The sequence below is a fragment of the Aplidium turbinatum genome, chromosome 6, assembly GCF_918807975.1.
Source record: "Aplidium turbinatum chromosome 6, kaAplTurb1.1, whole genome shotgun sequence".
NCBI lineage: Eukaryota > Metazoa > Chordata > Ascidiacea > Aplousobranchia > Polyclinidae > Aplidium > Aplidium turbinatum.
This window is the reverse complement of record NC_137477.1, coordinates 4,685,596-4,697,955: the sequence shown is the minus strand read 5'-3', so window position 1 is coordinate 4,697,955 and position 12,360 is coordinate 4,685,596. Positions and strand designations below refer to the sequence as shown.

The 12,360-nt window shown below is 35.7% G+C and overlaps 2 protein-coding genes across 2 annotated transcripts; both read left to right on the top strand.

The window, feature by feature from the left end:
- The first annotated feature begins 1,273 nt into the window (after positions 1 to 1,273).
- On the top strand, positions 1,274 to 4,216 carry LOC145771819 (uncharacterized). The gene has a single exon (XM_082583551.1). The coding sequence runs from the start codon at positions 1,409 to 1,411 to the stop codon at positions 2,246 to 2,248; it is 840 nt and encodes a 279-aa protein (XP_082439677.1). The 5' UTR covers positions 1,274 to 1,408; the 3' UTR covers positions 2,249 to 4,216.
- A 3-nt stretch (positions 4,217 to 4,219) lies between these two features.
- Positions 4,220 to 9,960, top strand: LOC145771820 (solute carrier family 66 member 2-like). The gene is made up of 4 exons (XM_082583552.1): positions 4,220 to 4,538; positions 5,088 to 5,221; positions 5,576 to 5,792; positions 6,730 to 9,960. Exons 1-4 carry the CDS (start codon positions 4,330 to 4,332, stop codon positions 6,905 to 6,907), a joined length of 738 nt encoding a protein of 245 aa, XP_082439678.1. The 5' UTR covers positions 4,220 to 4,329; the 3' UTR covers positions 6,908 to 9,960.
- Positions 9,961 to 12,360: the final 2,400 nt, after the last annotated feature.

Genomic DNA, 12,360 nt, shown 5'->3' with positions numbered 1-12,360 from the left:
GCTAAAGTTCATGTTTGTTTGTTAATCACAAAGTGAGCAGTCGTTGTTCATATGCATCGCTGGGCGAAGCCTGAGGCCAAACTATCTGATAAACAGACATAACTCAACAACTACATTACATTTATCATTATAAAAACAAAAATATAAAACAATAAGCGAACGTTTTCGGCTGGTCATACAGCCTTTTTCAAGCCTATAACAAAATATTTTAAAATAATTTTTAAAAGAAAATTTAAGGGCTGTATGACTAGCCGAAAACGTTCGCTATAGTGTTACTGTTGTTGCTAAGTTATGAATGTTTATGGTTTAAAATAGTAACCTCTTTATCGAAATTGTATATTCTGACAAGAACACCGGAAGCAGATGACTGTCATGTTCTTTCGCTGCTCTGCATTAAAGCAGGTAAATGTGCAGAGAAAGAAAGACCGTCCATAATTGCTTGTTTAAGGGTGGATTGTTATTTGGTTGAATAAGATTACCTACCAATGCAATTGTTTAATGTCGGTCCGTCCCGATAGCTCAGTTGGTTAGCGTGTGACTTCTGGAACTAAGAAGCTTCTTGATCAAGCAGTGCGACTCTCGGGGTGTGCACTTGAGCAACACACGTTAAAGACTGCTCATTCAGCGGCATCTAATGGATGGAATACTTCCCAGCAACAAGACTTTAACAATCGGAAACAGCAATCTCGGTGACCAGGCCTGTGTCAGTGATTCAAAGCCTTTACAAGTAATAGTATGCAAAACTGCCAGGATTAAGTCTGCAAGCAGCTTTCCCAGTCCGAGGATAAAGATTTAATCAATCTCCGACTCTGCATGAAAAGCTGTAAGAAAATAAAGTTGGCTGAATTCTTGACATATATGTGCGCTTGAGCAATTCACTTCAAAAATTATTCTGCATTCAAGCATCTGGCTGATGGAATAATGTACAAGCAACAACATTTTTTAGCAAACAAAAACTTTGTCAGACTTTCAAACCTAAGACTACAATGAGGTAAGAAACTAGTAGGTTTAAGCTTCCAAAGAAGCTTTCTTTAATCAAACCAAATGTTAACAATTTTTACAATCAAAGTGTTTTTAACATCTTTATTAGCATTTTATTAACTCAAAAAGGAGTCTCACAACTTACGCAAGAGTTTAAAAAAATCACCTATACATACGGTACATCTCTAGAAGCCTCATAAATCTGTTGAAAGCCAAATTTGAACCATTTGTAGACCCAACTGATATTATCTTATTCAAGTATTTTTGTGTTTGTTGGCAAAGTATCATAAGACAAATGCATGCAACAATGTTTCTTAATCTTCTATTTAAACATGATATTGATGATAGGTTTGGTTTAATCTGTTGTGACTCTGACATACAATACCTGTGAAACTTATATATAAACAAAACTTCTCATTTTTCCAAAATGTCAACAATAGAAATTAGTGATGAAGTGAAGAAAATGTTGGAAAAACAGAATAGTTTTTTATGGCAGCACATGCAGAAGCTTCGAACGGAAAACCAAAAGTTACACCAGCTTGTTGCCGCAAATAAGTTCAGCTATCATGTAATGGAGAAAGATTCTAAAATGGCTGAATATCTAACAGGATGCACATCATATGATGTTTTTAAATGGCTGCTTAGGTTCGTAGCCCCTCACGTTGAATCTCAAAGTCCGAATTCTTTGGCAGACCAACTGATGTTAACATTAATGCGGATAAAATTAGATTTACCGGATGTATTTTTAAGCAAGCTCTTTCAAAATGCTGATGTTGAAAGGATTGTTGGAGCATGGCTCAATAGCCTCCATGCAGTCTGTGCAAAGTTGCTGGTTTGGCCAGAGAATGAAGGCAATAAACCCCTAACATACATAGTGAACACGGTTAATCATGGTGCGGATTTGAAAGTGGTAATTGTGTTTACAACATCGGGTGCTATTTGCCACATATCAAAAGTGATGTCAGAGGAAATGACATTGGAAAATTGTGACATCTTGGAAAAAATGAATCTTGGAGACACTTTGCTAGACGTTAATAATGCTAAATGTTTTGTATTAAAAATTCAAAAGGAGACTAATAAAAAACATTTGAGCACAACTACCAGGCAGGGATTTTCAGCTATACAAAAAGCAAGAAAAGCAGTAAATGTGGCTATGGAAAGATTGAATAATTTTGCTGTTTTATTAAAAGATATACAAGATGTAGAATATGCTAGTAAAGTTATTAGAATATCTGGTGCTTTGGTGAATTTTTATCCTAACCAATGACATTTCAGCCACAGATTGAGTGTCTACTTCAGTGTCAAAATAGTAATAACAATTATGTTCACTTTATATGCTATTCTGTTAATAGTATTTGACAAGCATTTATGATAAGAAAATGAACAGCTGCTATATTAAAATTTTATCTTTTTAAAAAACAATAAGTTTTTTTGGTTATTCATAAAACATTTATAAGAAGATGAAGAGCTGGTGTACAAATCTTTGCCCTGGTAACAAATACTATGATGTCATAGACAGGAATTGACCAATTCACATGGGTTGAAGTGTGTGAACAGTACAGTACAGCAAAGGTAAAGTACTTTCCCTATGGCTTATATGTTTGGTCAATTCCTATGTATGATATCAGAATACTTTATTACCAGGGTGGAAACTTGTACACCAACTTCCAAAGATTGTACCGTTAAGATAGCAGACCTGCTGGAATTGAAGAAATGCATGCACTCATTGCACTGCATAATCCTAAGCTATTTTAAGTTATCTATTGAATTGTGAATAGGCCTATAAAAATTGCTGCAACTGAAGCAGTTGGTATTATTTTGCATTTCTTTGCACATATTGTTCTCATTCATTCAACCTTGTTCTGGGGACATTCAGTACTAGGGTACACTACATTCTGTCGCATCTGACCTGTCGCAACAATATCGCACTGCAGGGTACATCCCATCATGAGACTACTTGACGCCAATTCTACTTTATTTTTTCCTTATGCAAATATTTCATGCAATGTCTAGACCAGGCATGTCAAACCTTTTATTATAATGGGCAGCATTGTCACTTGATATAATTCAATGGGCCTCAGAATCTAATAAATTTCAAAAAAAATGGGTACATAAAAGCAATTAAAAATCATTAATTTCATCTTTAAAAATAGGAACAAATAACACCCATAGAAGCCACAGAGCTGCGCACACCCGTTCATTAGTGGCTCTCGCTTAACATTGGCGCAACCATGCCATACTTGCAAGTTGCACTGGTGGAGTGGTGGTATATCATATACGAATGCTGTTGAAATGCGACATAAATCTCATGATATACCGTGACGCGGCTGACGCCGCAAAGCAACTAGATAAATTATATAGGTCACCACCGTTCCAAACAGCTAAACTTTCCCTACCGTCGCCCACTTTGGTCGTTGCCTAAGAGAGTTTCGCCCAGATGGGCTTGCCCAGATGGGCTCGCCCAGATGATGTGTACTGCTAAACACGTCTTACTTGGCTTTTAAAATATTTCTTCAACCTGCTTGTTGTTTTAAGTACATGTTAGATAACGTTTGCATCACAGCAAGTGCCTAGTTAATGTTACAGGAATTAAGCATTGATAAACAAAAGTCTCTGAAAAGACAAGATATGCTCCAGGGATAAAGTAGAATTCTTTCCAAGTAGCCTAGTATCGCAGGGAGATGAACCCTGCAATGATTTGTCTCTATGACAGATCGGCTGCAGTGATTTATCTCAGCAACAGATCTCCTGTGGTCACTTGTCTTGTGACAGGTCGGTTGTAACAGAATGTCCTGACCCCCAACAATACTGCAATTATTTTTATCAAAGATACGAATCAGATAAACCTGAGTTGTATGACATTTTTAACATGAAATTTGAAGAAGTGAATGTTAGGAATGGCAAAGCCTTGTTGCTTATGTCTATTACCAACACATCTGATATAGGTAGTTTACAAGTCTAGTTTAGTTTCTTGTGTTGTTTATTTTTGGCGCAATTATCTGCCATTGCAACCAGTATCTGCTACAAATTTGCATCGGTGCTCTTTTGTCAACATAATTCATTGTTTTGTTTAATTATTTCGGAAATTACCAATGTCTCATGCAAGATTCAATTTCAGTTTTTTGCTTACCACAAGTGTAAACTTGCCCCCTTATAATGCTCATGATGTAGATACAAGATCAGCTGTACAGTGCCAGGCCTACCTTTTTATTAACACATGTTATGCTTTTTCAGATTTTTGTTGTCGCATTGCTTGTTTTGTCATTTGTTGAATGTGTGTATGGTTGTCTGACATGAACCACATAGCTGTTACAACATAATAAGTTAAAATATTGCAAAAAAAACAACATGGCTCTATCTGTCAATTATTGGGACACTGGTATGCGGTTCGTCAGCTCTGCTGTCAAATGGATATCATCAGGAGCAATGGTTTTAGGTGGCGTTGTTCCTTACGTACCTCAATACAGAGATATAAAAAGAACTGAAAATGCCGAAGGATTTTCAAGCTATGTTTGTCTTGTCCTTCTAGTAGCCAATTTATTGAGAATATTTTTTTGGTAAGTTTGCAAGCAGCAGAAGAAAACGGATGTGTAATTTCTTCATTTTTCTTTATGTTTTGTAATAATATAGATTGCATATTTATTGTGCATATATATTCACAAGTGTTCTTGGCTTATTAGTGGAATTTGAAAAATGCTTGCGTTTCATGTAAGATGCTTTATGTCTGAGCTGTGTATCTAATAAACAGAAAATCAACTATTTGATGCGTTCACTTGGGGACTTAAAGTTGGTGCTTTGACAATGTCACTCAATCAAACATGTTTCTCAATACAGAAGAGTATGCAGTATGCACTTTTTACTTTTATGAGGCCTGAAAGAATTAGCATAATTTTTTAAGCTAATTAACTAAATTAAAGCTTAATTTTTTACTTCTTGCACACTTTTGGACTTTTACGCTTGAAGATGAAGACAAAAAGTAGGCTCTGGTCCACCCAATTTAAGTTTTGATCATCCAATTTGACCCATTAATGCATTGTGCACCTATGTTTATATTGTTTATTTGTCATAACTTCAAATACCATAAAGTAAAATTGTTTTGATTTTAGGTTTGGAAGACGTTTCGAGCTTCCCCTCCTTCTACAGAGCATTGTTATGATTCTCACTATGCTTGGAATGTTAAATTTGTGTGTCAAGGTTCAAAATATTCATGAGCTAACCTCAAGAAGAAGAGCATTTATTGGTGAGAGCTCGTGCATTACTTTTCGTGTGTTAATGAAGTGTCCAACTTCCCTCAGCATGAGCTCCAGCAACGCAACGAGGAATTCATATGTTTTTGGCTAGTAGTCTATGAAACATGAAATATTGAATGTTCTGTTGACGCCGGATATCTAGTCGAAACTAGAATGATCTTAGATTATTGAATATTTTATAGTACGTGATCTAATTTTGGTACCTAGTTGTGTTAAAATTAGTTATATTATATGTGTTATCTTTTTTTATTGTGCAATAATGCGGTTAGCCTCATATTATGAAGTCAAATGTGTTTTAGATTTTTGAGTGCAACAATTACTGTGAATTGTATTATAATTTTCAGACTTTGACACAAGGTACTTCTGGAAATGGAATCGCTTTTCTGATTACCTACAAGCGGTATCATTATTTGCAGCTGTTGGAAGTTATCTTACTTATGTATTACTTGATTCCGTTATCTATATAGAAACAATTGGCTTTCTCGCAGTGTTCACTGAAGCAATGCTAGGAGCACCACAGTTTTACAAGAATTACCAAAACAAATCCACTTTAGGAATGAGGTAAATACATTGTGCTTGAAGACTCTTCTGAAGATTAATGTAATTCATGCGGTGCAGCAGTCAATGTAAATTGTCTATGCAATTTTAACGTATTAAATAAACGAGAAACAAGTTCGTACCATACAGTCATGGTACCATACCATTGGTGTTTTCCTAACCGAATTCACTCGAATTGCCCCATCAGATCATTTGTTGTATTCGAAGAATTGCGATTTAATAGATTCGTACAGAGATATATATTCGTATCATACCATTAGTGTTTTCCAAACTGAATTTAGTCATTTATTTGTTTAAAAGTTTTTTTGGCATTGAAAAACAAAGTGATATTTAAACTCGAATTGCCCAGTCAGTTGTTGTATTGCGATTGATTTGCGATTTGATAAAACAAGTTGGAAGGTATTGGTCACAACTATTGGCGGGCTCAAGTAACGAAATACAATACACACAATGATTACACATGACATGAGTAACAGTATGACAAGTCACGTCCGTCGTCCGTGTGTAAGATTGCGTTTAGTATCAAACGTAATGTTGCTTCTAAAAGCAAATTACTTAAACATATCAAGTAATTGGGAAATTGCTTAACTAAGCTATAAGTAAAGGTACCCTAAGTCACATTGTACCACTTTTAGCTTTGAGTGCATTTATTCTGCGAATTGCAGTCATCAAGCCCAATTCAACTATTATGGAAAGTACGAAAGTCACATTACACAAAACAATATCTGAGCACTGTAAACATTTGTACGATTATAACACTCAAAAGAGCTTCGGTAGAGACTTTGTCTTGTTGAACCATACGCATACGAAGCTAAGTCTCCAAAGATACTTTTCTTAGTGCAAATAAATATCTTGCCATTGCATTTGAGTTTATGCTCTGAGTTTATGTTATTGAAATTCGGCTTAATTATACGATTTAATGTATTTAACTGTGTTCCAGTGTCCAAATGGTTTTGATGTGGACAAGTGGAGATGTGTTCAAAACAGGATATTTCATCGCTAATAGTGCTCCAATGCAGTTTTGGATATGTGGAGTTTTGCAAGTATGCTTAGACTTGTCCATTCTTTTCCAAGTCTGGTATTATTCCAATTATGTAATAAAGAAGTCATCCCTATGAGTCACAGATGCTCTATGCCTAGCTCTTGTTGACGGTCACAATTACAAGTGCCTCCAATAAATACTTCTGTGCAACAGAGAATGCAAACCATATATTTAGTAGAAATTCCGTCTTTTCCCTGACGTTTTGTATGTGTACAATCTTCTGCAAAGGTTTGGTTAATATTTCTTTTTCTATCAAAAAATCTTCGCATTTTCAGGAAAAACTTGAACTTTTACAATTAACCTGTTAAATAATCTCAACAAAATTTACTAGTTTATAAATTTTGCCTGCAGTTTCAAAATTTACGTTGTTAAAAGATTGTCATTTTCATTTGATTTTAAACCGATTTTGACAATAACGTGAGACCCTTGAAGTGGCATTCAACTTGTCATTTTGTTTGACGTCCTCCTTTTAACTTATTTAAAAAAATATTTGTAGAAATTATTGTTTTTCGTTTCGTGCGGTCCAGATATCTGCAAGACATTTGGCATTTTCGTTTTGCCAGAATATGATAATCTTGCTGAATAAGCTTGTCCCAGTTTAGATCAAGGCCACACGTTTAAAGCTCCAAGTCTTCATCAAAACATCAAACGCGAAATGTCTTGTCGAGTTCCGGATTTTGCTTTTTTTTTTGTTCAATCAAATGATACAATTTTGGTAGAGAGGTTATTTGTTTTAACCATAGACAAATAAAACCTAACAACCAGACGGCATTTAACATAATAACATGAAAATAAAGTAAAAATTACGAACGTTTTCGGCCATACTTCAGTGTATGTAGATCAGATTTGTTATTTCAATTTATGAAGAACATCAGTTAGTTGGTTACTTGAAAAGGGCTAACATGAGTATGGCCGAAAACGATCATAATTTTTAGTTTATGTTCATGTTATTATGTTAAATGCCCTTTGGTTGTTAGGTTTTATTTGTCAATCAAATGAATCTACTGATATAAAATATATTAATTTTTCTGAAAAGTAATGTTGTATGTTGTTGTTGTATGACACCAAACTGATTTATTGTATACTCTTGTGCAAAGTTTTGAATTCTTTTTGAAATTGATCTGCAGCAGCTTTGGCTGATGCAGTTTCCCATCTAAAACAGATATTCTATACCTGAGCAGGTTTCATGTCCGTTGTTCACGTGACATGTGATTTGTAGTTTCGTCAAAACATTTCATCAACTTGTTCGATAAATCATTGTGACACGTCAGGCGTGGTGTTTCTCCGTACTTTTCGTCGTGGTATTTTCTTCCCTTTTTGCTTTAAACCGCTTTAAACCTATTCCTCAACGAGTTGCAAGGCTGTTCATCACAATAATAAAGCATGGAGCTGATTTGTTTTAATCAACTTCATGCCTTACATACTTCTAACAGCTTTTCAATTTATCTAGCATTTTTGATAGGCAAGATATTAAAATAGACTTTGCATACCAACTCTTCATTTAAAAGTTGGCAATGATATTTCATCTACTGTATTATGGTTATTTTGTTTTGCTCTTAAACGGCAGTAAAGTAAATGTTTCTGTAATAATAGTCAGGATGAAACATGTCTTGATACTTTTTTAGCTAGTTTTTTATGTCTTTTTCTCGTGTTATTAGTGTAATCATATTGATGCGGAAAACAGCGAATATCTAGGGTTTAGATGTGCGCCCAAATGCTATGTTGAAATGCATATTGCCGTGTCGTTGTTTACACAATTGTGTGTTTTAGAGTCTTTTATTGGCCAGTAAATTAGTCCTATTTACAATATTTTAACTTCTGCGAAAGCAGTATCAACGCGGAAAAGGACTGATTTATTGGCTAGGTTCATACAAGGGAAACGCTTAACTCTAATTTCGACAGCATAATTTATCAGAGGTTTTTGAGCTACTTCCGAAACTTTTCGATTGCTTTTCTATATCTCGTAGCCTACATACAGTATAGCCAAAGCTCACCACAAAACTTGTGAAAGTGAAATTAAATGTATTAACGGTTTTAGATTCACAATGCTGATCAGATCAATATGCCTTGATTTGTTTAACCAAACTATCCTTGTTCTTCGGCTGGTCGAACGTTTAAGCATAGGCTATATTCTCTTTTTTTGCCAAATCTAGGCTATTGCCTGGTGGTTGAAGATTTGGATTAAGTGGACGGGGAGGCAAGGAAGCCGATCTTCGTGTCCACCTTCTGGTAGGTATTTAAGTTTTCTAACCACATGCTCTTGAGCGATGTCGAACCGGCGCTCTTTCGAGCGCTGTACCAAGGCTCTCACCACTCGGGTATGCACTCAACCCGCCTGCAAGTATTCCCCCAATTGATTCCTGTTTTATGGTGCATTATGTTTTCGTATTTGTTCCCCACCTTTCTTGATGTATTACCCAGCCAACTTATTAGGCATTTTTGCATTGATTCAACTTCTACAGACGCTGGTTCAACGTAAAAAGGACTGGTTTGCTGGTTAGGGTAACCAGGGAGGAGATATTTTCGTGTTTACTAATTGTTGCCACTTTTTGCATCGTTTATAGTTGTTACATGTTGAAAAGGCGACGTTTGGTGATCATTACTGCTTTAAAATCAACGCTACCTGATCTTTGAAGTTACTTATAAAACAATATCTTGTGTTTTTGCATTGAGTATGTCTTGTAACTTGGCTACTGTTAGAATTCAATGTACGTACGAATTAAAATATAAAATACCGCTTTGGACAACTGACGCGAGGTTCAATCAGAGCTCAATTCTGATGTTGTTTAGAAGAACTTGACGATGATTTTGAAAATGTGTTTAAACTGTTTATTTTCCAGATAGGCCTAGTGTTTTCCAGAGAATGTTTGTTAAGCCTCGCAAATATTGCTACGTTAGTACGTTTCAAACAATTTCAACGTCTACTGTATTTGTTGGCTACAGGCTTTATGGCAGCGGGACCAATAGCATTCACAACTATTCCAGCGTTGTTCATTTCCCGGATGAAGCTACACGCGCCTACATTGATTCGTTGATAGCAAAATTTGTTAGCGGGTCGGCTTTAATTTCGTAATGTTGATATTGTTAGCTTCAGTCGACCATTAGAAAGTTGTAGTGAATAAAATATCATGCTTGGTTTGGTCAGAGGAGGAAAAGAGTCGTTCCAAAACGAGATAACTCGACACGGTGACGAGTGACAGCGGGATGGGCACGGAAGAGTTGAAAGAGGTAAGGAATTGAGAGCTGTGGAGGGAAAATGTTTATTGAGAGACCGAGAGAAGAAACCGACTGAACGGATGATAAATTATGGGTATCAAAGCAGCCTTCCAATAAAAGTGGTTTCAGTCGGTAGTAGCAGTTTCGCTTTGCGTGTTCACACTTGAAGCTCGTTGTCTTTTAGCCAGTTTTTAAATGTGTTTCAGTCACTTAATATGTAGCAAGGAAAACATTAAAAAAACGTCTAGTTATCATCCTTTGCTTATTGCTAACAAATTGTTTTGAAAGCCACTTTTTTCATTTTATTAAACATTTTTTCATAGTGCTTGGTTCCCCCAGTTTTCTTTGTTCTGTTAGTCGATCAGTAGCGCACCCAGCATGGGGCTAAGCCTCCCCCAAACCAGCCACAAAAAATGAAGTTTTTGTATGTTCTCCATTTAAGTTATACCTTTTGCTTACAGGTTAGATGTAAATAAGACACAACAATACAACAGGGCTGAGCATTATAACGATATATTTACAAATAATTTTAACAGTCGAACGTTTTCAGTTTAACTTCAGCCTCATCTGGAATCTAAAAATAAGTTAATTAAAAAATGCAACAAATTTCAACTTCTTTAAGGTAAATTTACGTTAGGAAAAGGCAACAACATAAATAACTACAAAAAATGTGCACCACAGGAAACGTGATAGGCTACATCAAGTAAATGTTGAGGAGATTACACGCGCCTCCAGCAAATAATTGTTTGTTTGGGTTGTAGCTTTAACAGTGCTTCCTGAATTTTGGTGTCAAATTGGGACTTGCCTTTGTGTAAAATTTTAAATGAGTCAGCAGAGAATTTTGATCTGTGCAAAAAGACCACTCCATGGTATGGTCTTTGATAGCACCTTTCTTCACCCCTATCTTAATACAAGCTGTTTTCGTACTCGGTTAGCACGTCACGGGCTATCTTAGCCCCGGGCTAATTAATCGCTAATAACGGGAGCTATGAAAATCACAAAGCCAAAATATTTTACAAGATAATAGCAATGTGTATTGTGCGTACAGAAATTAAATTTTTACCCAACAAATTTATTGAAATAAATTGTTTGAGATAAAAAGACGTCAGAAAGTCGATTTTTATTTTACTTTCCCAAAAGTAGCTTCAAAATTGAAAGTTTTGAATTAACTTATAACATAAAGTAATGCTAAACAAAAAGTTACTTTTGCTCATAAATATAAGGCATTTTTGGGCCTTTTTACATTTTAAAGTAATTGCAGTAACATTCATATTGCATTTACATTAAATTATGTAGCCTATATCTAGCATTGCACAAAAATGTCTAGCCACCTGAGACGAAATGCTTATTGTGAAGGGCAGGAAGGTAAAAAATGACCAGTAGGCTATAGGTTTAAAAAATTCGCAAAGAATAAAAACTAAAAGTCAAGAAATTTCACATTTCTAGCATATTTCCTTTTGAGAAATATTTCACTACTAGAGTGGGACGGCCTCATTAAACCCCGTATCGCTACAGCTAGGGTTAATTCCCTAAAGTGCAGATGCTCCCGTACTCTAGTGGTGTAGGCCTAAAACTGTATAGGCTAGCCTACGACATTTGAGCAGAGAGTCGAAGGCGTCTGGGACTTGAATTGAAAATACGAACTAATTTTGAATGTTTTGTGAGTAGGAAAAATGTCCACATCAAATTTACTGTTTACAAAATTAGTGTTTTGTTTCAAACTGTTTTCGTGCTAGTTGTTGTTTTTGCACTTATTTGTGCTGGCAAACGGAAAGATAATTCTATTTTGTCATAGCCTACATGACGAAAAAGTCGAGATCTATAGAAGATTGCGAGAGTGGACGTAGGAAGGAGGATGCTGATGGTGCTAGTAGCATGGTCTTCACTAAGCCAGTTCAGTTATTTTTTATTTCTGGCCATCATATCAAAAACAATACACGTCAACATAGCAAATGTCGAGAAAAGAGTAGAAGCGACAAAACGCGGACGTTAAAACGTGCTTGTGACCGAAGTGAGTTATTGAGTTGAGAAATTTGGCACCGTCGCAACACCTTCAGAAAAATTTAAGATGTAGCCTAAAGAGAAAATAAAAAAAAAACTGTTACAAAAAAAAATAAACAACTTATATTTAGGCTATAGCTTTATTAGCCCAAATAGCTTTAGCTGATAGGCTATATTTAAGATTTGTATGGACAGTTGCTATGAAGATCGGCCATGGTGCGTTATCAAGAGTGCTGATGGTCGTGAGGGGAACACGTCTTGATGCGTTTAGCTCATAGCAAAGAAGAGCAAGGCAGGCAAAGAAAACCCCAC